Genomic DNA, 26323 nt, shown 5'->3' with positions numbered 1-26323 from the left:
GGATCATTAACTAGGTCAAAGCAGAAGGAAGAGGTGGATGCACACCGGGACCTAAGGGAGGTTCTGGAAAAGGATTATATCATCGATGCCTGTGTTTGCCGCTGGCATCTTATATGAAAACTGGACCCGACCTTACATGTAAAAATTAAGCAAGAACTAAGCAAGAAAATTTTAGGTAATATCTTAGTTTTCTGGTTAAGGGAAGTGTCTTGCAAGAACCTGTACCCGCCACCAGAAACCCACACACCTGGAAGAAATGTAAAATCTGACCTGGATTTCCTATTCCCAGGGCCCCGCCCTTCAGAATTGCGCAGACTCAGTGGCTGCCCCTCTAAGTCTTCCTCCTCCCGCCTCCTGCAGCTGTCAAAATCCGGATTCCAGACTTCCTTAGGGCCCGGGACACAGGTCCACGCATGCTCAGTATCAACCCCGGGCGAACACAAACACGTGCTTCCAGCCTGTCGGCGCCTGCGCCGTAGCAACCCCAGTCGGTGCCCTTAGGACGCTTCTTGTGCTCTGACTCCGGCGGTCTGTGTGAGCCCATTTGTGATCCGCGTCCTGCGCAGACACCTTGCGAGCGACAGAGCCATGGGTCTGACCTCCCAATCCAGCATACGAGGTGAAGTGGGGCCTGGGAGCGGGTGAGGCTGGCGGCCTGCGCACCGGTTGCAGCGCCCGCAGCTCTTGTGGTTTGTTATCACTGTCCTACACGCCTGCAGGTCCTTTAACCTTGAGATGCAGAAGGACATGCGCTCCGCCCGGCTGCGGGCTCTGGACTGGACCAGTGAAAGGAGCGAGGTCAGGGTGTGGATGGATGGTCACTAGGCATAAGTAGCGCGGGGCCATGCAGTAGCCTACGCAGCTCTGATACTTGTTTCCCTCAACTAGTCAAACCCTAACAGTTAGTGATCTCGCTGCTGGCTTTTCTTGTTTTCCCCCAAATTGCTTTTGTGTCCTTAAGTCGCTGGGCCTAGAAAAAGGAAAGGTGAGCGGTAAAACAAACATGTTCTCCTTCTCACGTTGAAATCGACATGGAGCCAGAAAGTTAATTTCCTGCAATCCTGAAGCCGTGCATGACTAATCACATCTTAATTTTGCAGATTTTTTTAAGGTGAAGAAACCCAATCCAAGGTCTTCTGTTTTCCCAGTTTTTTATTATGCCCCTTGCATCTGGCGTTCAGTGGCTGTAGTCCAAGAGAGAGGATTAAAAACCAAGTTCCTTGATCTTTCCTTCAGCTTCCACAGTCATCCTTCTCTGTACTAGTACCTAACGTTTGGAAACAATACTTTGCAGAAAGTCCAATTAAAGTTAAGAGAATTATTTATAAAATTTGCCTAGTGTGAAGTTCACTTTATAACAATATTAATACTATATTTGTTAGTATAACACCCTCCTCATGCTACATGATATATGTGATCTCTCTGTCCTGGTATAAAATGCAAAGTTTGGCTACCTGTAAATGTAACCAGTAAAGGTAAAGAGCTTGTCCAGAAGTAATTAAAATTGATACAATTGATTCATTCAATAAATTCTGAGCATTTGTAGTACCAGGTTCTGTAATAAGCCCCTACTAACTTGAACCCTAATTTTGTATTAAAGAGAGATAGTCCATAAGTTGGAGAGTTCTACTTCTGTTGACAAAATTTACTTGGAAGATAGGGGAAAAAATCAGTGACATTTCTAAGTTAATAATAATAAAAAGGTGATTATTTGCAAAAATTATTTGAAAGGATCATCATCTGGAGGCATCTTGTACATTTAAAATATCGAGTTATATCTATGGTTTTGGTTTTTATAAAAACTTTTGTCAAGAATAAGACTTTGGATAAAATAAAATGCTCATGTGACTTTTGCTGCCAATATTTTTAATTTTATAGAAAGACTGCACATGGGCCAAAAGATTCCAAAATGTGTTTTTGTTTAAAATATGGGATCATTTTGTGTAAATAGGCATTGAAATCTATTTAACTCTATTTCAGGGGCTTGTTTGTTGTGGTATTAGGGATTGAATCCAGGGCCTCATGCATGGTAGGCAAGTGATCTACATCCCAAGCCATTTATCTATTTTGAGATAGGTCTCTCTAAATTGTCCAGGCTAGTCAAACTTTTCATCTCCCTGCCCAGGCCTCCTGAATAACCATGACCACAATTGAACTTCATTTAGGTAGCATATTGTGGAATCCCTAGGACTTCTTATCACTATGTACAGGTTAATTTTTCCTGTAAGCAAGACAAGTGTTTTGTTTTTGTTTTTTAAGCCTTTACATAAGGGAGTTCAGGGATGAGTTTTCCATTAGTTTATCATCCAGTAAAGGATACAAAATCACTTGGTGAAGCTGATTGACAACTTCATTATGTGGAGTAACTACTTTTTATTTCACTGATAAGCATAAAGGTTGTTGTGGGGGCCATAGGGAGAGGCCCAGAGGCTTTGTAAATCTCTCTGCCAGTACCTTCCTTCTCAAATATAGTGGTTGGCAAAGTAGAAACAGAAAACAATTTGGTTTGGAAGAATAAACATCCCTACACCCCATTAAAATTTGTTTCTTCTCTCTGTCTCTCTTCTCTGTCTCCCTCTCTCTCTCCTCTTTCTCCTTTCTCCTCTTTTTTTTTTTTTTTTCGAGGTACTAGGAATCAGAGCCTCAAGTATACCAGCCCTCTACTCAATTTTCAAAACAAACCTATTAGCTTCTATAGATTTGAAGATCAATTTGATTTTTTAATTTAGGGGAAGATGATCACACCTGTTCTCAATTAAGTGAATTCATAATTATAAAAGGCTTAGAACATAGTATGTGACAATGATAACTTATATGTTGAATAAAAAGTAAAAGTTTATGTATATACATTCTGAATTCTTTATATTCAGGGAAAAAGAAAAAGTAATGAGTGGGTTATAAATAAGAGTAAATGGGGATCAGGCCAGGACTGGAAGTAGGCAATGAGAATGAGTGATCGCAATAGAAATCCTATCAAAGATCTTTGCCCATAAGATGGGTCTTCTTGTCGATTTGGTTGATGAGACCATTAATTCATTATAGTTTTTAGCACTAAGTGGCATTTCCTGCCTGCTTCCCTAATCTCTTAGGATTCTTCCCTGTGCCTTCTAAATGGACCTTCCAGAACTGACCGGGCTATTTAATATCTCCAGGAGACATTGAATCTATTCTCATCCTTAATCCCTTTGCTTCTGTTGACAAGAAAAATATAATTCTTGAGGCCATTCTCTTCCCATATCCTCCAGATGCCTTAATTCTTGCCTCCTCACTGATACTTGTCACTTTTAAATCTTTAGCCCCTCATAATGGTTTTCTTCTCTTCAGCCTAATTTGCCTTCATCTTTAGAAAGAAAAAACAAAAGCAAAAAACAATTGAACTAAGTATTTTAAAGGGGCTTCTTTAACCAGCCTTTCCTTTAAACCACTTACACTCACAAGTGGCTTTACCCCCAAGTTACAAAATAGAGATTTTTCTGTTCACCTTCCCCTTCATTATCCATCCCAAACCCTAATCATTAGAATGCATATAACCCAAACCTTATGTAAATCTTGTCTGACTTTTGTATCCTTATATATTTTATTGAAACTAATTCATAATTTCCCACCTCATTTAACTTCACCAAATTGATTGAGTAAATTCATTAATTCATTGAAAGTAATGCTTTAAGGAATTCTTTTTTTCTGAGAAAGGATATGTAAATCATACTGAGGAAAAAGTTGTAGCTCCGATGGGTTATAAACAACAAATAAATAATGAGAGGGTGGGATTTGGAACTATGGGCAAAACAAGATTGGTCATCTGTTGATAATTATTGGAACTCGATGAGGGTAAATGAATTTTTCTTTATCCTGCATGGTCTCTATGTGTGTCTGAAATATTCCATACTAAAGGGTTTCTTGTTTGTTGGGGGTTTTTTTAATTTTATTTTTTTGTTTTTTATCTGAAGAAGTAAATTCCACACTTTACTACAGTAGGTTAAGAGAAAGGCAAAGATAAGTCATTTGGTGTAAGGGTAAGACATTTGGCATAGGCGTGATAAGACAGTTAAGGCCGGACAGATGAAATTGCAAATTCAAATTAGTCCATTACTTCTACTCAACTCACATTGAACTCCACCAGTACACCAAGCCTTGAGAAGAAAACATTACCAGGCACCACCTCCAGTCTGTGCAAAATCTCAGGGAAGACTGGGTTTCAACACAGCTCCCTTCCCCCTCTCGTGATAGAAAAGAATGTTCTGATTCTGTGGCAGTTGACAGTGGGTAGGAGAAGGCAGTTTGAGGCAGAAAAGGGGCTGAAAGAAAAGAAGAAGGGTGAGATTTCCAATTTAAAGAAAAAAATAATCCTCATGATAAAGAAAATCTGAGGAATGAGTTGTAAATAAGGGTGTGGGATTCGGGGTCAAGTCCGTGTTTTCTCCATCTCTGAATAATTTTGAGAGAAGTCTAGAGATTATATAATAGTTCAAGGGAAGAAAGGGGGAGTTTAGAAATGTTTATGTTCTTTAATGGAAGATAATTTATTAAACAGAATTGGGTAGAGTGGGTTCAATCTAACTATAGGAATAACTGCACCATGAGAAATATCTACAGAAAAAGCAAAACGAAGATAAGCCAGTAAAGGGGGAAAAAATGAAATGCTGAAGATTTGGAGCTACCCAGTTCTAACCCAGAGTCTGAAAGATGCCAACTGACAAAATATTTTTAAGTATTGAGTCTTGGTAAAGTCCCTTTTTGCCTCTGAGGTTATTCTTCCCCCACCTCTGCTTATACTAGGACTTGCACCCAGGAACATTCTACCACAGAGCTACATTCCCAGTCCTTTTGTGTATTTTATTTTGAGGCAGGGTTTCTCTAAATGGCTCAGGCTGACCTTGAACTTGTGATCTTCCTGCTTCCACCTCTGGAGTTGCTGGTATTAGAGGCAGCATGACTTTTCTTAATAGGCATATACCTATCGAGTACTAAATGTCACTGGGTTTTGTTATTTGTTGACTCAGGTTTTCAGTTTTTTCTCTCCCCTAATTGTTGATTTTTAAATCTACCATCATTTTTGTTTATCTCTATCTAGCTTTTTTTTCCACTTCTTTTCCCTAGAGTAGTCAGTGAAATTCACTTTTTTGCCAGAAGAGACTGATTCAGGCCACAGTAATGAAATGATAAAATAGCAACTCTTTTGTTACTTCTGGGAACTCTTACATTTGTCCCCAAATGAGATTAGAGAATTAGAATTTGGGAAGAGAAAAAAAGGAAATAGAATTTGGGGAGAGAAAAAGGGGAAATTCTTAAGATATTATCTAGCTCCGTGATTCTAAAACACATATTTGGAGCAAATACAAAGCTATTTTTCTAACACACATGGTACTGTGATAATTGCTTACAGCATAAGTGACCCATGATGGGGGTAGCATCAGAGAGTATGTTTTGATTTCCCCATGGAGCAGCCACTCAGCACTCATTTATTTAAATGATATTTGGCAGTATTGCCTCTTTTCTATGCCAGTTATTCTGTCATTTATTTTACCATCACAAAATCTAGGGGAGGTTAAAAAAAAGTTTTTTTTAAGTCACTAAATGAATTCAGTTGGTAATATGAGAAAAGAATGTTCTAACAGCTAGGAGAGATTCTTTTGACCTGTTATGAGTTTGATGTTGAAGTTCCTATAGAATTTTTTTTTTTGTATCATTAAGCTAATAACTAGCCAATTCAGGATTTTTTGCAATCTGTAAGCACCATTAAAACAGATACGTCAGAAAGCACTTCCCAATTCACGTAAAACAGTAAAATATAAGATTCACTTTTAGTGAGTTGTGTTATTTAGTCTTATGGAATATTGACCTCAAATTTTAAGTTTGTACTAAAGACAACATTCAGCAAACATTACTGAGCATATCCTGTGCATAGCAATGTTTTAGTCCATTTTTAAATAGATACTTTAGCTATTCAGAGTGTCTTTCCATTAGCTAAGTAGACGTAGCTCCTAACAGAGAATATTTTTTCCAAGAAAGTTCCATAGTAAATAATGCATCAAAAAGAAAGATCACAGATCAAGGTAGAAATCACAGCAAAGTTGCAGCCCTGCTTGGAAATACCACAGGATAATACCATGAAACAGCACTAAAATTTCAAGAGAAATCTACAAGAAGAGTGTACTTTAAAACAACTTCTGATGAGGCCAAAGGTTTAACACTGTCAAATGACTAGTTTTCTCAGTCATGCAGCACCTGGGAAGGACAAAGTGTCAGTTAATGTTTATCTTAGGTGGTTATAGCAATGAAAGAATGGAAGTGTTGTGGAAAAGAAAACAATCTAAATTACTTTGGAAAGAATACTGGACTAGGGATGTAGCTCAGTAGTAGAGCACTTGCCTAGCATACAAGAGGCTGAAGGTTCAATCCCCAGTATTACAAAAAAAAAAAAAAAAAAATACTGAAGTTGAAAATAAAATCCATAGAACATGGTAATTAGAAACATTGGTTAAAAACAAAATTATTAATTAGAAAAATTTGTTACAGACAAAATTATTAAGTAAACTGGAAGTCCAAGATAAAAGGAATTAAGTATGGGAATGATATATTTCCTTTCCAGTTTAGAGTTAAGATTGAGCTACAATTACACGTGAGACAATGTTAGGTATGGTGACTGATCACATTAGTGAAATAGGAAATTTGACCACAGTAATGCAAATAAGCCATATGGTTACTAACTCCTTATGTGTTTTTATTTGGCCTTGGAATGTGTTTTTTGTACTTAATCTCCCTAGGGCTTTATTTGATAGTCTGGGAACTTATTTCAAACACTGTGAAGATGTGACTCAGGAAGTGCTGGGAAGCAGTGCACTGTGTTTTTCCTGACCCCTGTTCAATATCATCCTGCAGCCCACTCCATGCTGAGAATAGACAACTCTCATCTGAGGCTGAGACTAACCAGATTATGCAGAACTTTCTTCTATCCATCACTGCCTGGAGCTGGGGTAGTCATTAAGCATTTGGGTTTCTAAGAATTCCTTGAAGAACTACACAAAGAGAATAAGTAAATGGCCTGTTAGTCAAACACATTTATTACTATTATAATTAGAAAGGAGAATAATATCATTAAATTAAAAATGGAGTTTGTGGGGAATTCAGATAATCATCCACTTGTGGTTAATAGAAATTTGAATTTATTAAATGAGACTATAATTATATTGATCACATTTTATGTGAAATTTGTATGTTCTGATTTTTATTTTAATAAGAAAGCACTTTGAAACTTTGAAAAACAGACTTCTGAATGACTTTGTAACTTAGAATTCTGCAAGATATATTCCTTTGAATGTTTAGCTTTAGGAGTGGTTTTGTTTTGTGTTCTTTTCGTGTTTTTTTTATTTGAATATTGATTCTGTGGGTAATTAGAATTAAGTTTTGATAAATAAAATCATTTTAAAATCACTAAGGAACTAGCTATTTAAATGAACACTAATGAGTCATTTTGCTAACATAATCTCCTCTTGTTGTTTTTTGTTGTTGTAGTTGTTTGTTTGTAATCTAAAATTTTACTTTGCAGGTTTTGTGTTTTCTTTTAAGCAGTGTATACCTGCAGGCTCAAATTATTTAAAAATCTGTTTATGAACACTTTGAGAAAGATTAAGCCTTGTTTTTGCTTCTCTGTCTTAAAGAAGGGAAAATAACCTTTGTTTCCCTCTTCTATCTTAATTTCACTTTCATCACTCAATAGAAAATATATAACTGCCTTAGACCTTTGTTGGGACTTTCCCCATCCCTCACTATTACACCAGCATGTTCTGGTCATTTTGGTAACATTGAAAATCTTTGATTGTTGCACTCCTTAATATTCAAAAACTGAATTTCCTAAACATTTGTGAATGATTTTTAGTGTGTATTTTGGTTTGGGTAATTATTCCTCTTTTTCTTCCCTGCCCCAGTTGAATGGATTGCAGCAGTTACCATTGCTGCTGGGACGGCTGCAATTGGTTACTTAGCTTACAAGAGATTCTATGTCAAAGATCATAGCAATAAAGCAATGGTAAATCTTCACATCCAGAAAGACAATCCCAAGATAGTACATGCTTTTGACATGGAGGATTTGGGAGATAAAGCTGTGTTCTGCCGTTGCTGGAGGTCCAAAAAGGTAAGGATAATAGGTCATACAAAGCTGTTATTAATGTAACATTTCTTTTTAATCTACTCTGTCAAACTTGTATTACCAGACTGTAATTTCCAGACCTTTTTTCTTTTTCTTTTTTTTTTTATTGCATCCTATTCTTCTGTTTTCCATATATTTACTACTAACATATATATAACTACCATTCAGTCAAATTATACCATACCCTCAATTGAGTTCAGGTGAATGCAACAATATTCTTGACCAAATAAAGAGAAAAATCTCTTTAATTTACTCTTAGGATTTCCTCCCCAAGTGGATCTTAGTTTCCTCTATCCCAGGAAATGGGAGTGTGCAGCTTGAGTACAACAAGAAACAAAAGAAGTACTTTTTTTTTTTTTTTTTTTAAGATTAACAGCTCTGGATACTAGGACAAGTTTTCAGAAATTTCAAAAGAAACTTGAAAATTACCCTATCTTATTGGCATCCTAAACCTTCTATCAGCTGTTAACTCCTTTAATTAAAAATCTAACAATACAAGATTCTTTAAAATCTTATTTATTTTATGAGAATTGTATTTTAGATTTCTTGTGGAAATTATTCACCTACGGTACCTTTTCAGGTTTAGATATGATGGCAGCTAGTGAGCCAGACAATAGAATCCTCTCCTGGGTTCATCTTTTTCTTGAATGACTTCAGAATTTCTGGTATATTATTAGAAATACAGTGAAAACATCATATGTGCTACCATTATTAGCATTCAAGTAAAATTTGTTTCACCAAAAATAATAGTAAAAGATTTAAAAAAAAAAACTGATGTTTCTGGGGTGGGAGTATAGCTCAATATTAGAGTTCTTGCCTAGTATGCACAGAGCTATGGGTTTAACCAAGTTCTGGAAAAAAATTAAAATTAATGTACTTTCATTTTTGAAAGTACATTATGTTGGTGATCCTTCCCACAGTGAAGAACCATTTTAATGAATCATATTATCAAAAATGTGGAAGAGGACTGGAATTGTGGCCCAGTGCTAGAGTGCTTGCCTAAGATGTGTGAGGCACTAGGTTCGATTCTCAGCACTGCGTATAAATAAAGTCCATTGACAACTAAAAAAATTTTTTTTTAAATGTGGAAGAAACTGTGAGCTTGGTTCTAAAAAGTATATTTCTCGAATCTATTTCTCCCAAACTGATCTATGTACAATCCAGTGATACAGAGCTAGGTTTTGTTCCTGTGTTCAGAAATTGATGAATATATGAAATATGAACCAAAAATTAACAGACCCATTACAACAAATTGTACCTTAAGAATAACACTGTATATTCAGAATAGGCTTCCTAGTAAGTACTTGTGGGGTTGCTAGAAAATAATCTCTTAATAGTATTCAATAGACTAAACTTGGTTTGTTGTTTTTAAACAAACCTTGTCTATAGTAGGTCCCATTCTCTTTTTGCTCATTAAAATATGAAAAGTAATGCATTTCAAAATTACAGAATTTCTGTTGGTGTTGCAATAGATCTTCAGTTAATGATCTTAATATAAGTTCATTTACTGCTAACTATATATATGTACATATATATATATATGTATATATATATAGTAAAACAGTAGTTTTCTTGGAAGAGTATAGTAAATGCAATACAAATGTTTTAAATAAGAGAAAAGAAAGAGCTTACACCATGGACTAAAATTTTCTGGGAAAGCATAATAATTTATGTTTGGGATTTAAATTGCCCCTGAAAATATAGCTGGTATATAAATATGCTGCAAGTATTAGGAACCCATTTTCAAAATCTTCAATAAAAGGCTCATATGAGGAAAGGTGTATAGGGTGAAAACCCTAGTCTGGTCCTTACACAAGCTCCTCTTTCCCCCAGAGAATAAACCTAAATTGAGGAGAATCCTGAGTGACAGTATAAGGAATTTGTCCTTCCAGGCATGCAGAAGTGGTAGGGTACATAGTTTTCAGCAGAGATTTCAGACATAAAGTTATGATACTTACACCAGAGTGCTAGCTGTGGGTGGTGGGGGGGAACAGTTAAACATTTTGAGGGAAATATCAGCCAAATTTAGTGACTTGTGTATGGATGATTGGGGGAGCAAAAACTAAAGGAACCAAGGGTGGAGATTAGAAAGATTGTCATTAGCAAAAATAAGGAATTCAGGGAAAAAAACAATTTTCCAGAATAGTAATAACAAGTTCAATTTCAAAGAGTGGATTTGAGGTGACAGTTGAATGGAAATGTACAGCAGATGATCTAAAATGTGGGAGTACAGCTGAGACATCAGGGTTGGAGATAGAAATCAGCAAAACTGATGAGTCAAGTATAAGAATGTAACTAATCCTTAATACTGATAAAAATCAAAAGCTAAGTATGAAATCTTAGAGAATTTTTTGCATTTTGGAAAGAGGAACAAGAGTCAATTGAGGAGGTGAAATAGGCCAGAAGGATTACAATAAAACTAAAAATATTGTGGCTTTAAAGTAGAAATGGAAAATTCTCAAAGATTATTAGTGAACATCTGACTATACAAAAACAATCAGGTGAATAAACTATTGTAGTAGAACAGTTGGATTAAGCAAGTAGGCATTTGACCTTTGGTGTCATTTCAACAGAATGATTAAACACTGTGTCCAAGTAGGTTAAAATGTGAGTTACTAATAAAGAAATGCTGTAAGTCTGAGTATATGTCAAAATTACAGTAAATATAAATAGTGAAGGAAAGAAAAATAAGGTAACTGCTTGAGGGAACTTTAATAAAGCATCGCTTTGAGATAAGGAGAGTTTTCCTTTGATTGGGTTGATTGGGTTTTCCCAGAGGTAAAAGTGTCCAATAAAGTAAATATGGATTTTCTTCAACTAGGATCTCAATTTTTATGACAAGAAGGATCACGAATGGACACAAGCTAGTGGTTTGAATGTTTATTAGACTTTATAATTCAACAAAACATTCCACTATTATTCTTTCATTTTATAGAGTTCCCAGAGGGTTAGAAGAGGGAGTCTATGGGCTTCAGTAATCTTCTTTGCATGTAGGATTTGCCAGTTATGAATTTTCTCTTGAGTCTTGGGTACTTGTTATTCCTGCATGACTCAATTAAGGATTCACTTTGAATATATATAAGGTAATGAATGTTCTTACTCTTCAGACACCTTTGGAAACTCCCCACATTCCTCAGGTTCCAAAGGTTATCACACAGCTGCCAAGTGACACATTTACTGGTTGACTAACATAAGACTTAAAATTAACACCTTTGTTGAAATGGTTGTATTGAATTATATTCATTTTTCCCTCATTCAAACCAGTTGTATTTATAAATAACAAAATCTAAGCTCCTTTTTACCAATCAAAAAATATCGTGTGATACAGATATTCTTAAGATGCAATCACCCATACCTAATTGAATCAGATCTCTTATTGATGCACAGTAATTCCACCATTTAACATACTCCATTCCTTCTCTCTTTCCAGACTTGATATGCTGTCTGCTGTTTCAGAAACTGGCCTATTTTGTAGTATTTTACAAAAGGGCTATCCATATTTTAAGTAAAAATGAAATGAGCCAGTACAGAAAAGATTAAAGTAACTTTAGGGAAAGGTACTATTTAGGATAGTGGTGTCTTGAAAATGGGTGAAAGGAAAGGAGAGTGAGAGGATAGATGTGAAACTCTGCCTTATAAAAGAAGAGATAGTCTCACTTTCAAAAAGAAAATGAAAGAAGTTTGTCATGAGAGGGAAGAGTATGCACCATAGTCTTACTAAATTTCTGTCATCCCCCATCCCCCACATCAAGTGGTATGTAGAATTATTTTCTGTCATTTATAACCTGGGGAGTTTGAGTCCTTAATTTTGTAGGTAGTGGTGATAGTGGTGACAGCAGGCTTCTGTTTTGGTGAAGGTGTATGTGTATGAATGAAAGAGAGAAAGCTTCCATCCTATTAATGGTTTAGTAATAGGTTGTATACTAAGTCCATTTTTTCACAGAAACAATATTCCCAATGTTAGATCTCTTGAAAACCCAATTTTAGATTTATGGTCTTGTAAAATCTTAATTTCTCTGTATGTATTTTCATATTATATCCACTATCTTGTGTTTTATTAAATTAAGGACATAAAATGAGTAAAAACTGTCATATTGTTCTCTAATGTAGTGTCAAAGATCTCATTACTTTTAACTTTTTTTCTCAACCAAAGTAATCATATTTCTCAGTTCAGGTAATGGTAATGAGCCAAAATGACCCCAAGTAACTTCTTGGGAACATAGCATCAAAACTCCCATTAAAAGTACAAAGTTTAGGACTGGGAGTATAGCTTGGTGGTAGAGTTCTTGTATAGTAGGTGCAAGGTCCGAGATTGAATCCCCAGCACCACACACAAAAAAATAATAATAATAAATAAAGTTTGGAAGAGGAAGATAATATGATAGTTTCTTTTTTTTAAGTGTTTCAGATAGAAGACACAGAGAAGAGCATTTATTTCTATTTTGAAACTTCTTGAAAAAGACACAAGACATAGGGGTCATTAAAAAAAAAAAACAAATCTTGCGCCTTGTGTTTTTTATGAAGACCCTGAGAGTGTTACTGTCTTTCCAAGGAAAGAGCAAGGATCTTTGATATTTTTGTACTTATTCTTTCATTCTAACCTTTTCTCACACTCTTTTTCCCAGTATTAAAGATTTATAGTTTTCATATTGGGTTAATAGTAGAGTATTTATTTTATGAACACCCAGGAAATTGAGGCAATTTGATTAACAAACTTTCTCCGGGTTTTGATAATAAAGAAATACTGGCATCTTACAAGAAATTTGGCAGTATGTCAACTGAATTAAAATACCCTTTGAGTTTTTTGTTTAAGTTCTTTACTTGACAGTTAAACATAATTCAGAATTTTTAATTTCAGAAGTTTAAATTTTGAACAAATTTCAAAATTTGTTTTTATTACACTTGCTATTTAACACAAAAACTCTTTATGAAGATATGTTTGAAAGCATGTATATATTCACTACACATTTTCTTTCTCTTGCATAGAAATATCAAGCAAGGCACTCCCTGAAATACATCAATATTTTTATATAATTTGCCTTTTGAATTCGAATGCCAAGTAACATTCATTCACTTATACTATATTGAGAATTCTGGATTAATTTAAATATATTTTATTACCATGTATATTGTATTAAGAAATTAATGATCCTATTTTGAAATTACCCATTTTAGTTCTCTATTGAAAAAAAGTTTTTAGTCTTTTCATCAACTTAAAATTAGAAATCTGCACTGAATGGGGCATGTTCTGATTTAGTACAGTAAATTTTGGAGTCAAGTGATAAAAGAAAGTACCATTAAAAGGCATCTGTAGGGCTGGGGTTGTGGCTCAGTGGCAGGACATTTGCCTAACGTGTGAGGCACTGGGTTCAATTCTCAGCACCACATAAAAATAAAGGTCCACAAACAACTATATTTTTTAAAAGGCATCTGTATAGGATAACATAAAGAATCAATCAAATATAAATTAATAGAAGAACAAAAGTGAATCTAGTAGGGTAGATGAAGGAGAATGGGAGAGGAAAGGGAGGACAGGAGAGAAAATGGGAGATTATGAACTGAAATCGATTTTCATGCATTTTTGTAGCCAAGTGCAGTGGTGTACTACGGATGTAGCTCAGTAGTAGAGCACTTGCCTGGCATGTGTGAGGCCCTGGGTTCCATCCCCAACACTGGGGAAAAAAAAAAAAAAGTGTTGCTGAACAAAATTAATTTTAATACCTAGTTTACATTTCTTTTGGTACTAAGGATTGAACCCAAAGGCACTTTACAACTGTGCTCCGTCCACAGTTTTTTGCTTTTTTGCTTTTTATTTTGAGTCAGAGTTTGCTAAGTTGCTCGGCCTAGCCTCAAACTTGCACTCCTCCTGTCTCACCCTCCTAAGTAGCTGGGATTACAGGCATGAGCCACCACTGCCAGGCCCAAGTTTACATTTTAAAGATATAAAAGCGTCATACACTATAAACCTATTAAAGTTTATTAACAAGTAGCGAGGATTTATTACTCCTTTTTTCCCCCCTCCCTTTGGCTAGGATGATCGAACCCAGGGGTACTTCACCACTGGTACTATACCCCAGTCCTTTTTATTTTCTTTTGACAAGGTGTCTCCCTGAATTGATAAGGCTGGCCTTGAACTTTCAATTCTCCTGCCTCAGCCTTCTGAGCTGCTGGGATCACAGGTGTGTGCTATTGCACCCAGACCTTCTTGCTACTTTTTAAAGAAAATTTATTTTTTGTTTGAACATGAAGAAACAGGCCAATTTCAGTTTTTAGGCAGAAATAGATTATTAGAAAAAAGAATATTCAAACTTTAAATGTTGACTTTCTTAATATTTTATAAGGTTTTTTTTTTGTTGTTGTTTTTTGGAGCTGGTGATGCATCTTTGTGCCTAGCAAACATAAGGCCCTGTTTTTGATACGGTACCTCAAGAGAAAACAAGATTTTCTTTGTATATTTCTTTATAAATCACTCTTCCTATTCTTGATTCTTGTTTCTGGAGGAAGTAATATGTGAAAAAAAGTTAGTTTTTGAAGAGATAAAAACAAAAATTAAGTGTGCCATTTCAATAAGTTAGTTGAGGCTTTTTATTTAGAAATGTTTCATTTTCAGAAATATATTTTATAATCCATGTAAATAAAACTGTACTAAAATGCTTTGTGTGTGCTATTTATAAAAATGAAGTCTTTTACAATGTAAACTTTTATTCTTACTATAAAAGTATCTGTTTGTTTATCAAACATGTCACTTTGAAATGCTGACCTCTGATATGGGATACATTTTAGTTTGCTCTTTATAGCCTCTTTCCTCATCTATTCCAAGAAAAAAACTGAAATCTTGGGTTCATGTTTTTGTTACAAGGACTTTATTATGAACATATGCCATATCCTAGTGATCTAAAAAAAGAAATATATAGTCTTTTCATACATTACATTTGCACTGCCATCTACACCAAGATAGACTTATGTCTAGAAATTTAAGATATGCTCATATCTTGAATTTTCCTATAATTTTTAATTAATTTATTGCTGGTTTTAATTATGTACCAATAGTTAAGTTAAGATGGGATTTCTATAACATCAGTCAAATATTATTTTAATCTTAGAATTGAGGCTTTGGAGTATCATAGTTTGAGATTATGTGCCATCATAGTCAGGTTTCAAGTGTCAGAAATTATACTTTGTTCATTTAAGTAATGAGGTGATTGTTATTTGAAAGGCAAGGCACTGTTATGTTACTCTTCTGAATAAACTTGAATGACACAGTATACCTTCTATTAAACCAGGAAGTTCCCAGATTCTAGAGTATAGTTCAAAATATCAAGAAAAATAAATGCTAGCTCTCACGGTTTGATGTTAAATAGAAATAAAATGTACAAATATAAAAGGAAAGAAAGAATTTTACTGATAAGTGGACCTCCTAAGTATAAAATCCTGAGGAGTCACCAGAAATGTTATTGAATTCTTATTTTTATCTTTTAACAATAGAAAGGATATGGTTGCAAAAAACAAATGATATACAGCAAGAATATTCAGATATGAGAATATATCTAACTAGAACTATATTTGGAAATGATATAAAGGCATATAAAATAACAACAGAAATAATCTTAGAAGAATGTGCATGGGAACTGAAAATGAAAACTACAAGAGAAATAAGGCAAAAAAATTCTCAAGCTTATCTAGAAGAATAAATAAAACATAATAAAGTTAGCAAAGAAGAATAATGAAGGAAAACTCACCCTATCAAATACTGGAACTTATTTTTATATGATTTTATTTTGATAAAATTATGAATACAGGTATAACAATTTGAAAAGTGATAGCCTCTAGTAATATTGAAGCAACAGGCTCCTAAACAGCATTTTGCAAAATATGCCCTACATAATTCTGTGATGATGGATATCAAAGTTAAAAATGCCCATAATCCAGGCAATTTTGGAAATTCTAGGTTAATAATAATGTTTTTTTACAAAATGACTTCTTCAAAATAAAAAAAAAATATATGCTATGACTCAAGAGCTATATATGTGTTTTAAACAGAAGGAAACTAAATCAGAATAACTTGCAGGATTCAGCTTCTTTGGAATACTCTGGGAAGTACTATTAAAAATTTAGTTTTGGGACTGGGGTTGGCTCAGCGGCAGAGCGCTCACCTAGCACATGCAAGGTGCTGGGTTCGATCCTCGGCATCACATAAAAATAAATAAATAATGGTATTGTGTTCAACTAAACTAAAAAATAAATATTTTTTTTAAAAGATTTCATTTTGTTCCTTTCCTCCCACTAGATACCAAAAAGACCAGTTACAACTAAAATGTAAAATCATGGACAAAAAAATAGAAACTGAGTATTTATATATAGTCATCACAACTGTAGATGCCTCTATGAACAATGGTAAAAGGGAAATAGTAGCATAGTGGTATGAAAGTAAAGAGATTAAAGACTGGGGGAAAGATTACTGCAAAGATGGTCAGTAGAGATAGCATACAAGCTAATTTTAAATAAATAAAATCTTACTAATAGTGCTAGAGGTATAGCTCACTGGTTGCCTAGCATGCACAAGGCTCTAGGTTTGAACCCAGCACCAAGGATGAAGAAAAAGATTAATCCTTACAAATAGGCAATGGACATAGTTCACTGGAAACATAACTAGTATATAGACTGAAATAGGTTTGCAGCATCTATAATCAAATATTAGTGAAATTCAACTCCTGATGTGTCTTATCCCCAAGGGATTTCTTCCTCCTACTCAGTATGTGTATTTTGCATGTGCTTCTTAAGAAAGCCTATTTAAAGTTTCAAAAAAAATCTTTTAAGTTCTGATGTGTGAATTAAACATCACTCCAGTTCTGCCAAGCACTATATACTGTTTGGGGATTAGATGTTTCACATTCTTTCCTTCTCTTCTAGTTTCCATTCTGTGATGGTTCTCACACAAAACATAACGAAGAGACTGGAGACAACGTGGGACCTCTGATTGTCAAGAAAAAAGAAAGTTAAACGGACAGTTTTGATGCTGCAGACCAACTTGTCATGATGTTACCTGATTATTTAATTAGAATGACTACCACTTCTGACTAATTTACCTCCCCTGGGTTCTAGATGTGTGGTATATTGCAAACCTCACCTTTCACATCCATGGCATTTGCCTTACTTGTTGAAACATCGTGGTGCACTTTTGTTTAAACAAAAAAGGAAAACCAACCTTATGGCCTGTGGGTTATTTTGGTCTTGTAAGGATCCGTTTCTTTAAATTTAAAATAATGGTATTAGACGATAGTTGTATCTTGAGGTTGGTGTATTAAATTATTCTGAAAATCATGTATATGCAGATTGTACTTGGAAGTTTCAAAGAAAATTTTATCGCCTTTTCATATTGCTTATTTGACCTAGAAAGTGAACAGGGTGTGATTAAGCTACATTAATTTTGTAGTATAGTCTAAGAAAAACCTGTTATAACCTTGATTTTCTTCTTGACCGTGGTAATAACACTAAGAAAATACAGCTTCTGTGTTTTCAGCGTTTTCAATCAAAATGAACTATGAATGTCACTCTACTTAATTATAAGTTGACCAGGTCAGTAATAAAGGGGCAGCAACTTCCTTTGTGTTTATCTTTATGGATATTTAATTGATCCATTAAAAGAACAAATAGTAGGAATTTACATCACAGTGAAAATAGGTTAAAAGTAGTCATGAAGAATGTCTTAAAATGTAATGCTCCAGAATTCTAGGCCAAGGAGTGGCAAGCACTGGAACTAAGGACATGGAAGAAACTGAAGCACACATTTCAAGTCTCTTAATCACAAAGCCAAACATCTGTGACAGAAATAGTAGTCATAAGACTAGATCAAAGGTGTGGGAAAATTTTTTATTCCTCACTCTGGATAATCAAACACATGGTTTATATTAGTAAAGATACTACTTGGGAAAGAAAAAAGAAATTTATCCTCTTAAATTGTATGATCTTTATTTTCAAGATGTGAAGACAAAGTGTTTATGTAATATTCTTCAAGACTCAGATCAGGGCTGGGATTGTAGGTCAGTGGTACAGAGCTTGCACATGTGAGGCACTAGATTCAATCCTCAGCACCCCATAAAAATAAATAAAAGTTATTGTGTCCATCTGCAACTTAAAAAAAATTTTAAAAAAAAGACTCAGACCAAAAGTATTTCATTCATTGCCAATTTCATTCACTGTGTGTATACACACACACACTAGAAGCAATGGAAGAATTAAGAAATAGCTTTTTTATGTGTGTATTTTTTTTCCTCTTGGCACTGGGGATTACACCCAGGGGCACCTTACTGGTAATCACATCCCCAGCCCCTTTTTGTTTGAGATGGTCTCACTAAATTGCCTGGGCTGCCTTCAAATGTGAAATCCTCTTACCTTAGCCTCCCAGGTCACTGGGATTATAGACAGCACCACTACACTTGGACATATATAAAATCTAGGCTGTGTATGTGTGGCTTTGATTTGGGGATCTTATAGGTTAGAAGGGAAAGTCATGACACAATTTGGGGCACACAATTTGAAATGGTCAATCATTTGTACATTTGAATTCACAGTTAACTATCAATCACAAGTTTCTATGTCTAAAATTCAGGTACCTTAGAGGTTGCAGGAATCAATGAAACCAGACAGCACTCCTAAGGGTTAGGTTTGGGGTAGGAGGTTGTTTTTTATGATGCTGGGAGTAGAACCCAAGGCTTTGTACATGTGAGGCATGCAAGCATTCTACCACTGAACTAAGTCCTCAGCCTTTGAATTACTAACATTTTTTAAATGTATAATTTAGCGTACTACAGTACATAAAGGTTGATGTCATAATTATGTGCATTTGCCTCTATGACTGACCTGGACATGTCTTCAGGACACATCTCCAAGCAAAATCTAAAATCTACCCTGATTCTATCAGATTCTTTGGGTAAATTTTTTCCATGCTCCTTTTTTAAAATAAGTATGAATGGATCAGCAAAAGAGATCATCATGCTTTTAAAAAGGTAATTGTTTTAAAGAAAAATCCATAACACTCCGTTTCTGATAAAGGGACATCCTTTTAATGGAATAAATATATTCTTCATTTTGAATTTAAAACTATTATGCTTTTTTATAGTTGGGGCTAGTAACAGTTTCAGAACTGTGTCTATATGTATGTGATGAAATTGGAGATGACCTACCTTACTATGAAATACAAATATTGAACATTTTGATAATTCAAGATAATTAGGTAAATGAAGTTTCCAAGTCCTGTTAAAATTTTATCACAGGCTTTTGAACTTGTTTTGCAGCGATCTTGATGGACATCTATTCTTGCAACAGACATTTATTAGACTAAGGACCATATAATGGAGAATGAAGCATTTTAGAGAATTAGTAGCTCATAGTTTGGATTATGTAATTTATGACATAGATTATATAATTATAGCAATTCTTATTCAGGGTTATTTTTCTTGATAAATTATTTTTTTTTTTAAAGAGAGTGAGAGAGAAGGGGGGACAGAGAGAGAGAGAGAATTTTAACATTTATTTATTTTTTTCTTAGTTCTCGGCGGACACAACATCTTTGTTGGTATGTGGTGCTGCTGAGGATCGAACCTGGGCCGCACGCATGCTAGGCGAGCGCGCTACCGCTTGAGCCACATCCCCAGCCCCTTTCTTGATAAATTATGACAAGCACCACCAAGTATACTAAACAGTTCTACTAAATAGGTGGAATTACCTGATTTGATATTTTTTGGTCTGGGGATATAGCTCAGTTGGTAGAGTGCTTGCCTCACATGCACAAGGCCCTGGGTTCAATCCCCAGCACCAAAAAAAAAAAAAAAAAAATTGTTATGAAGGTGTTTGATGTGGTAAATATTGACTAACTTTATTAATTGACAATATATATAGTGATTGAATTTCAGGGATGGTGTATGCTACTAGTTGTTAGAAGCTATGATTTCTCCAATTTAAAAAAAAAAATGACCTCAACCTATGCCACTCACCCATCAACCTTTTAAGCAAAATTGGTTAAAGTAAATGGTATTGATTTAGGCTCTTATCCCCAAATTCTAGGCCAAGATTAAAATTTCAGCTATCCATAGAAGGGAAAAACTGCTAAAAGAAAGTTGTCAACTCAAACTTTTAATATGAGATTATCCCCACTTTCATAGTACCTATGTTTCCTTTCTTTAATGAAATGATAGTAATGTTACTTGCTTTAAATATTATCTTGGTGGGGCTAGAGCTATAGCTCAGTTGGTAGAGTACTTGCCTTGCACACAGGGCCTTGGGTTCAATCCCCAGCACCACCAATACAAAAAGTCTCCTTGGCAAAACGTTAGAAGCTCTGTCTGTATTGGTCCCTACTATATTTTTTTTAACAGCTCCACAAAATGTAAAAGTCTAAGCCAAGTTCTATCAAAGTTCTGAGATGTGTTATTTCATTATTAACAGTTTTGTTGGTTTTGATATGTAGCTTGTGTGAAATTTTTCATGTCTGATTATTAGCACAATGTCTTGAGGCTTCATGAAAAGTTACTGTGAAAAAAAAAAAAGCAAAATTTATTTCCACTCACTTTATGCCAATTTATCCTGTCCCTTTCACAGCCTGTCACTTTAAATGATTAAACCATACAACATGGAATTCACAAAGGATGAGTGTTAACTGTGGGAAGGCAGACACCCAACAATAAATCCACTTTTTTTTTTTTTTTGCAAATGTTCACAGCACCTTTATTCATAATTACCTCAAGAATGGAAGCAAGCAAGATGTTTTTTAATAAAGAGGATAGATGAACAAACCATGATGAATATATCCAGTGGGATATTTATCAATATTAAGGTAAACAAAAAGTTTGCAACCAAGCCATGAACAAATGTAAATACACATATTTTTATGGGTTTAAGAAATCTGAGCTGGAGCCAGACATGGTGGCTCAGGCCTGTAATCCCAGAGACTTGGGAGGCTGAGGCAAAAGGATAGCAAGTTTGAAGCCAGCCTCAGCAATTTAGCAAGGACCTAAGCAACTTAGCAAGACCTTGTCTCAAAACAAAAAGGGTTGGAGATGTGACTCAGTGGTGAAGTGCCCCTTTTTCTACCTAAACAAGAAATCTGGGCTGGGGCAACTTGAAGAACTGAGGCAGGAGGATCACAAATTCAAAGCCAGCCTCAGCAACTTAGATCCTGTCTCAAAAAAGGTGGGGTGGGGATGCAGCTCCCTAGTAAAGGGCCCCTAGGTGTAATCCCTAGTACTATAAAAAGTAAAAAAAGAAATCTGGGCTGGGGACATAGCTTAATGATAGAGTACCTAGCATGTGCAAGGCCCTGGGTTTGATTCCCAGCACCAAAAAAAAAAAAAAGTTTCATAAATAAAGGAAATGCATATATTAGCTGAAGTTGCCAGGAAAGGGGAAAGACTAAGCCTCAAACATGGACCAGAAGAATGCCAACCTTAGAATGTCAGCCAAGCATTTTGTGAGATACTCCTCACTTTTAGTAATACCTGCATCTGAGAATAAAATACTCTTTTCTAGTTCTTCCAAACTATCTCAGGATATCCGTAAGTCAATTTCTATCAAGACCTGAAGCTTAACGTGTGAGATTATGTAAACATTACAGGGTTGTACAGATTCCCAGCTTTGTTAGGTAATACTGCCTACAACATGTTCACTACTCGGTTAGACAGAGGCTCCTCTGACAGACAGGAGAGATGATGTCTCTTCTGGCTCTATCATCCATTAAGCTTAGTTGAATCTGTTAAATTCATTTCAAAACCTCCCAACCATGAAAGGTGAAGTTCACTTATATAATCTGTCCTTGTATAGTAATCCTTCTTCTTTATCCTAACATTTCTTAACACAGGGTTCCTCTCAGTCTAGAGAAGACTGTGTTTTCACCTTAATACTGTGGTTTTAGTTTTTAAATTTCTCAGCCTTCATCTTTCCAATGTAGTAGATTTCACTTCCACTTCTCATCCCTTAAACAAAGAACAGTGTGATCATCACTTAATGCAACCTCATTCCTTCCTCCCTGCCCCCACCCTCACCTCCATCCTCTCCCATTTCTGTGATACTGAGGGTGGAACTCAGGGGCACTCTACCACTGAGCTATATCCCCAGCCCTTTTTATTTTTATTTTGAGACAGAGTCTCACTAAGTGCCCAGACTGGCCTTGAACTTGCAATCATCTTGCCTCAGCCTCCTGAGTCAATGGGTCAAGGACTTGTGCCACTCCAGGCTTGTGCCACTGTGTCCAGATCCCTTTCTCTCAATACTATTTCTCAGAATCCAGAGGGAAACTGCTTCTAGCATGGAAGCCCATATAATGTTTAAATTGCTTTTTACTGCTTCAGTCGTGACCTGGGGCGCCACCTAGTGTGGAGTCTCTGATAATGAAAATATTAAACCATAAATTACATTTTATATTTTAAATTGTCAGCAGGATATGCACCTGACTTTAGTCTCTGGTCCTGAAGTAACATTGTACCCCTCAAAATTTGATCCCTTAATAACAGTTTACATTTCTATGATTTCCTGATAGTGTTGGCAGCTGATTTGGGAAATCATTGGTAGTAATGTTCCAGGACTTACTGATGTTTAAACTCATGAGAAAGGAATAATAAGTCAAATTTTGAGCATTAAGGTATTCTCAGTACCTAGAACAGTTACAAGCACATAGAAGATGTTCAATAAAACTTGTTTCAATCAATAGATTTAAATGCAATTTTTAAAAGACACAAATATAACTGCCAAAAAGTATTTCTGTTTATTCTTCCCCAAACCCTGATACTTCTTTTCCATACCATAGAGAAAGTGGTTTCTTTGTATCTAATATTCTAAAATTTTTAATTTTTTTCCTATTAGAAAAAAAAATGTACTGAATAGTTATCATATCCTAACAAGATTGGCTATTATTAAGGTTGCCTAATCAACATTCCTGTGGCTAACTAAACTGTATAAAGACCAACCAACAAAAACTACTATCCAGGGCTGGGGCTGAAACTCAGTGGTAACTCACCTGTCTGGCATGTATGAGGCCCTGGGTTGATAGCCACCACCAAAAAAAAAAAAAATAGGAAAACTGCTCTCCAGGTCTCTGGGGTAGCTCATTTTAAGCCAGTATCACATGGTGCATTATATTTAGGGGACATACAGTACATGGTTCTTTCAAACCCATGGACAGCACTGTAAGAAACAACTGCAAGGGGTCTTCCCTACGCTGGGCAGCAACTTTCTTGCCACAGTCCCTCACCGGAGAAGGAACACCTGCTCCCAGGTCGTCTCCACCCCCTACTTGGTCCTGAGCACCCTTCAGCTCTATGTAGCCAGGCTGAAATGAACAGACACTGACAGATGACAGCTTCAGAAACTTGGCAGTCTCCCATTCCCCTGACCTCACTTGTCCCTAGCTGCAGCTTTTAAAGCAGCACCTTTTCAAGGGACATGGACACAGCCATCAGCAGCTGCCTCGCCATCAGCGGTGCCAGGAACTCTCTTCTGCAGCAGTGGCCTTTCTCCTGTGCCATTCTGGGTTTTCCCTCTCAGAGGTTGCAGGGCCCTTCACCTGATGGTGGCCTTTCTCATCTTCTTCGAAGGTGAAGATGTCCTCTCCACTTCCCGGTGTTCTTTCTCATGTCTACTCTATAGGTTCCTTTTCCCAGACTGTCACTGGGGGAAATGGTTGACTAGGTTTTTAATAAAGGGGGGGAAATATTGTAGTACAAAGAGAAGAAGAAGTGGGGGTCGGGGAGTCTGCTTGCCGCTTGGTAAAAGGCTAAGCTTTTTGGAAGGCCTGCTGGGTACTTTTTCTCCCTCCTTGGGGCAGGGTGGATGGGTGCAACAATCACAGGTTTTTAAATAGGATTTGATTCAAATCCCTGCTCTATTCTTCATTGGGTAAAATCTTGAAGAAGTTATCTTCTATGATGGTTAATTTTATGTGTCACCACAGGGTGCCCAGATATTGGGGTCAAATATTCTTCTGAGAGTTTATGAGTGTTTGGGGAAGAGCTGAACATTTTAATCGTTAGATTGAATGAAGCAGATGGCTTTCCCTAGATTAGGTGGGCCTGGTGCAGTCCTCTGGAGACCTGAATAGAACAAAAATCAGACTGTCCTCCAGGAAGAGAGAATTCTTCTTGCCTGATTGCCTGCCTTTGAACTGAATGGTCTCTCCCTGGGTCTCAAGCCTGCTGGCCTTCAGACAAACTATACCATCTGCTCTCCTGGGGCTCCCAGGCTTGCTGACTCACCCTGCAGATCTTGTCAGCCTCTGTAATCTGGTGAGCAGATTCCTCATGAAACATCTATTTTTGCCTCTCTCCCTCTCCCTCTCCCTCTCTTTCTCCCCCTCTCTCTCCCTCTCCGTCTCTCTCCATCCTATAGGTTCTGTTTCTCTTGAGGATCCTAACCAACATGACCTCTTTCTTTTCTCTCCTTTCTCTCTTTCTTTCAGCACGTGAAAGGGGAATTATACCTACCCTCAGAGGGTTACAGATACTGAATTTATCCATCCATCATGGAATCTCATAATACATACCAGTTTGGCTTCCTTACCCTAAAACATGTCACCTGCTAAAAGCAGCACAGAGACTCAGAGTGGTTTCTTACATAATACAGAGAAATGATTGACCATTGCTAATTTTATTTTGTTAACATTCCCAAGACAATTTTCTACAAATGTCCCCTATTCTCTATATGAGAAAAGAGATTTAAAAATAAAATCAGTTTTTTTCAAGTTAGAAGATCTTTCCACAGTGATTTCTACAAATAATTATCAAACACCAACTGTTTGCCAGGTAACAAGACCAAAATGAATCCCTACCCTCACTGAGTTTATCAATTAGTCAACACACAACCCCCTACTCAACTCTTAGTGTGCGGAAAAGTTAGTGTAAAAGACAAGTAATCAGGCCTTAGTAAGATGATTAGAGACATGAAGTGGAAGAGATAAGAACAAAAGCAACAGACTTATCAAGTGAAAGCAGGAAAAAGGACTAAACTGAGGTAGAAGAGGTTGGTCTTCATTGTTTTGGCCAAAACTTGAAAGGACTTGCATTTAACCATTACCCCTTTCCTGGAGAGGATAAAAAAAATGAAGTCAATGGTGGGTATGTATTGTTGTCTTTGCCTAATTAAGAAATACCTGATACAGGTGGAAATGTCTGGTGATCTCAGTACAAATAGTGCTAAGGTGTTTAAATTTGTTAATTGATACATAGCAACATTAACTTTGTACACATTAATGGAGTAACTTGTGATGTTTCAATACATGTATATATATTGTGTGATGTTTAAATCAGGTTAAATATATCTATCTCCAAAACATTTATGATCTCTTATGGTGAGAACATTAAATGGAATAGCTTTTTGAGATATACAGTACATAACTGTTATCTATTGTCACCCTACTGTGCAATAGCACACCAGACCTTCCTAATCTTACCTAACTATAACTTAGAATCCACTGATAAACCTTTCCTCATCCTTCCTCCCTATTCTCCCCAGCCTCGGCTAACCACCATTCCACTCTCAACTTCTATAACTTTTTTAGATTACACATATGAGATCAAGCAGTACTCACCTTTCTGTGTTTGGCTTATTTTACTTAACATAATGATCTCTAGTTTTATCCACGTTGTCGTAAATGACAGGATTTCATTCTTTTTTTATGGATGAATAGTATTCCATGCATACATGTACCACATTTTCTTTATCCATTCTTCAGTTGATAAACATTTAGATGGTTTTCACTTCTTAGCTAATATGAATAATGCTGCAATAAACATAGAAGTGCAGGTGCCTATTGTAAATGAAGCTATACCACCAAGTAATTATTTAGAAAATATGAAATACTTCATAAATGTCATGCAGGTGCAGGGGTCATGCTAATCTTTCTGTATCATTCCAATTTTAATATATGTGCTGCTGAAGAAGCACATACCATGATGTAATTCTGAAGAAAATTAGTTCATCCGTTTATGTCATAAACGTTCTCGGTATTCACTGCCCATTAATGAGTTCCCTGGGGGGAATCCCAACAAAAAACTGGGGGCTCTTGGTCAGGTAATTTAACTTCTGTAAGCTCTTATAACATAGGGATATGAGGACTATCCCACAGAGCTGTCATGAAAATTAAATGCAGATGAAGCACTTGTCAAAGGCAAAATCACAACAAATTAGTTATAG

The 26323-nt window shown here is 35.9% G+C and overlaps 1 protein-coding gene and 1 pseudogene across 1 annotated transcript; one reads left to right on the top strand and one right to left on the bottom strand.

Annotated features, from left to right (window-relative positions):
• Positions 1 to 410: 410 nt before the first annotated feature.
• On the top strand, positions 411 to 17748 carry Cisd1 (CDGSH iron sulfur domain 1). The gene is made up of 3 exons (XM_005334331.5): positions 411 to 619; positions 7926 to 8131; positions 17057 to 17748. The coding sequence occupies exons 1-3, from the start codon at positions 589 to 591 to the stop codon at positions 17144 to 17146; spliced, it is 327 nt and encodes a 108-aa protein (XP_005334388.1). The 5' UTR covers positions 411 to 588; the 3' UTR covers positions 17147 to 17748.
• Positions 17749 to 25975: 8227 nt separating this feature from the next.
• Positions 25976 to 26074, bottom strand: LOC120885933 (U6 spliceosomal RNA; annotated as a pseudogene).
• Between the last annotated feature and the right edge of the window lie 249 nt (positions 26075 to 26323).

The sequence above is a fragment of the Ictidomys tridecemlineatus genome, chromosome 1, assembly GCF_052094955.1.
Source record: "Ictidomys tridecemlineatus isolate mIctTri1 chromosome 1, mIctTri1.hap1, whole genome shotgun sequence".
NCBI classification, from domain to species: domain Eukaryota; kingdom Metazoa; phylum Chordata; class Mammalia; order Rodentia; family Sciuridae; genus Ictidomys; species Ictidomys tridecemlineatus.
The sequence above is the reverse complement of the archived record's forward strand: the minus strand, read 5'-3'. Positions and strand labels throughout refer to the sequence as shown.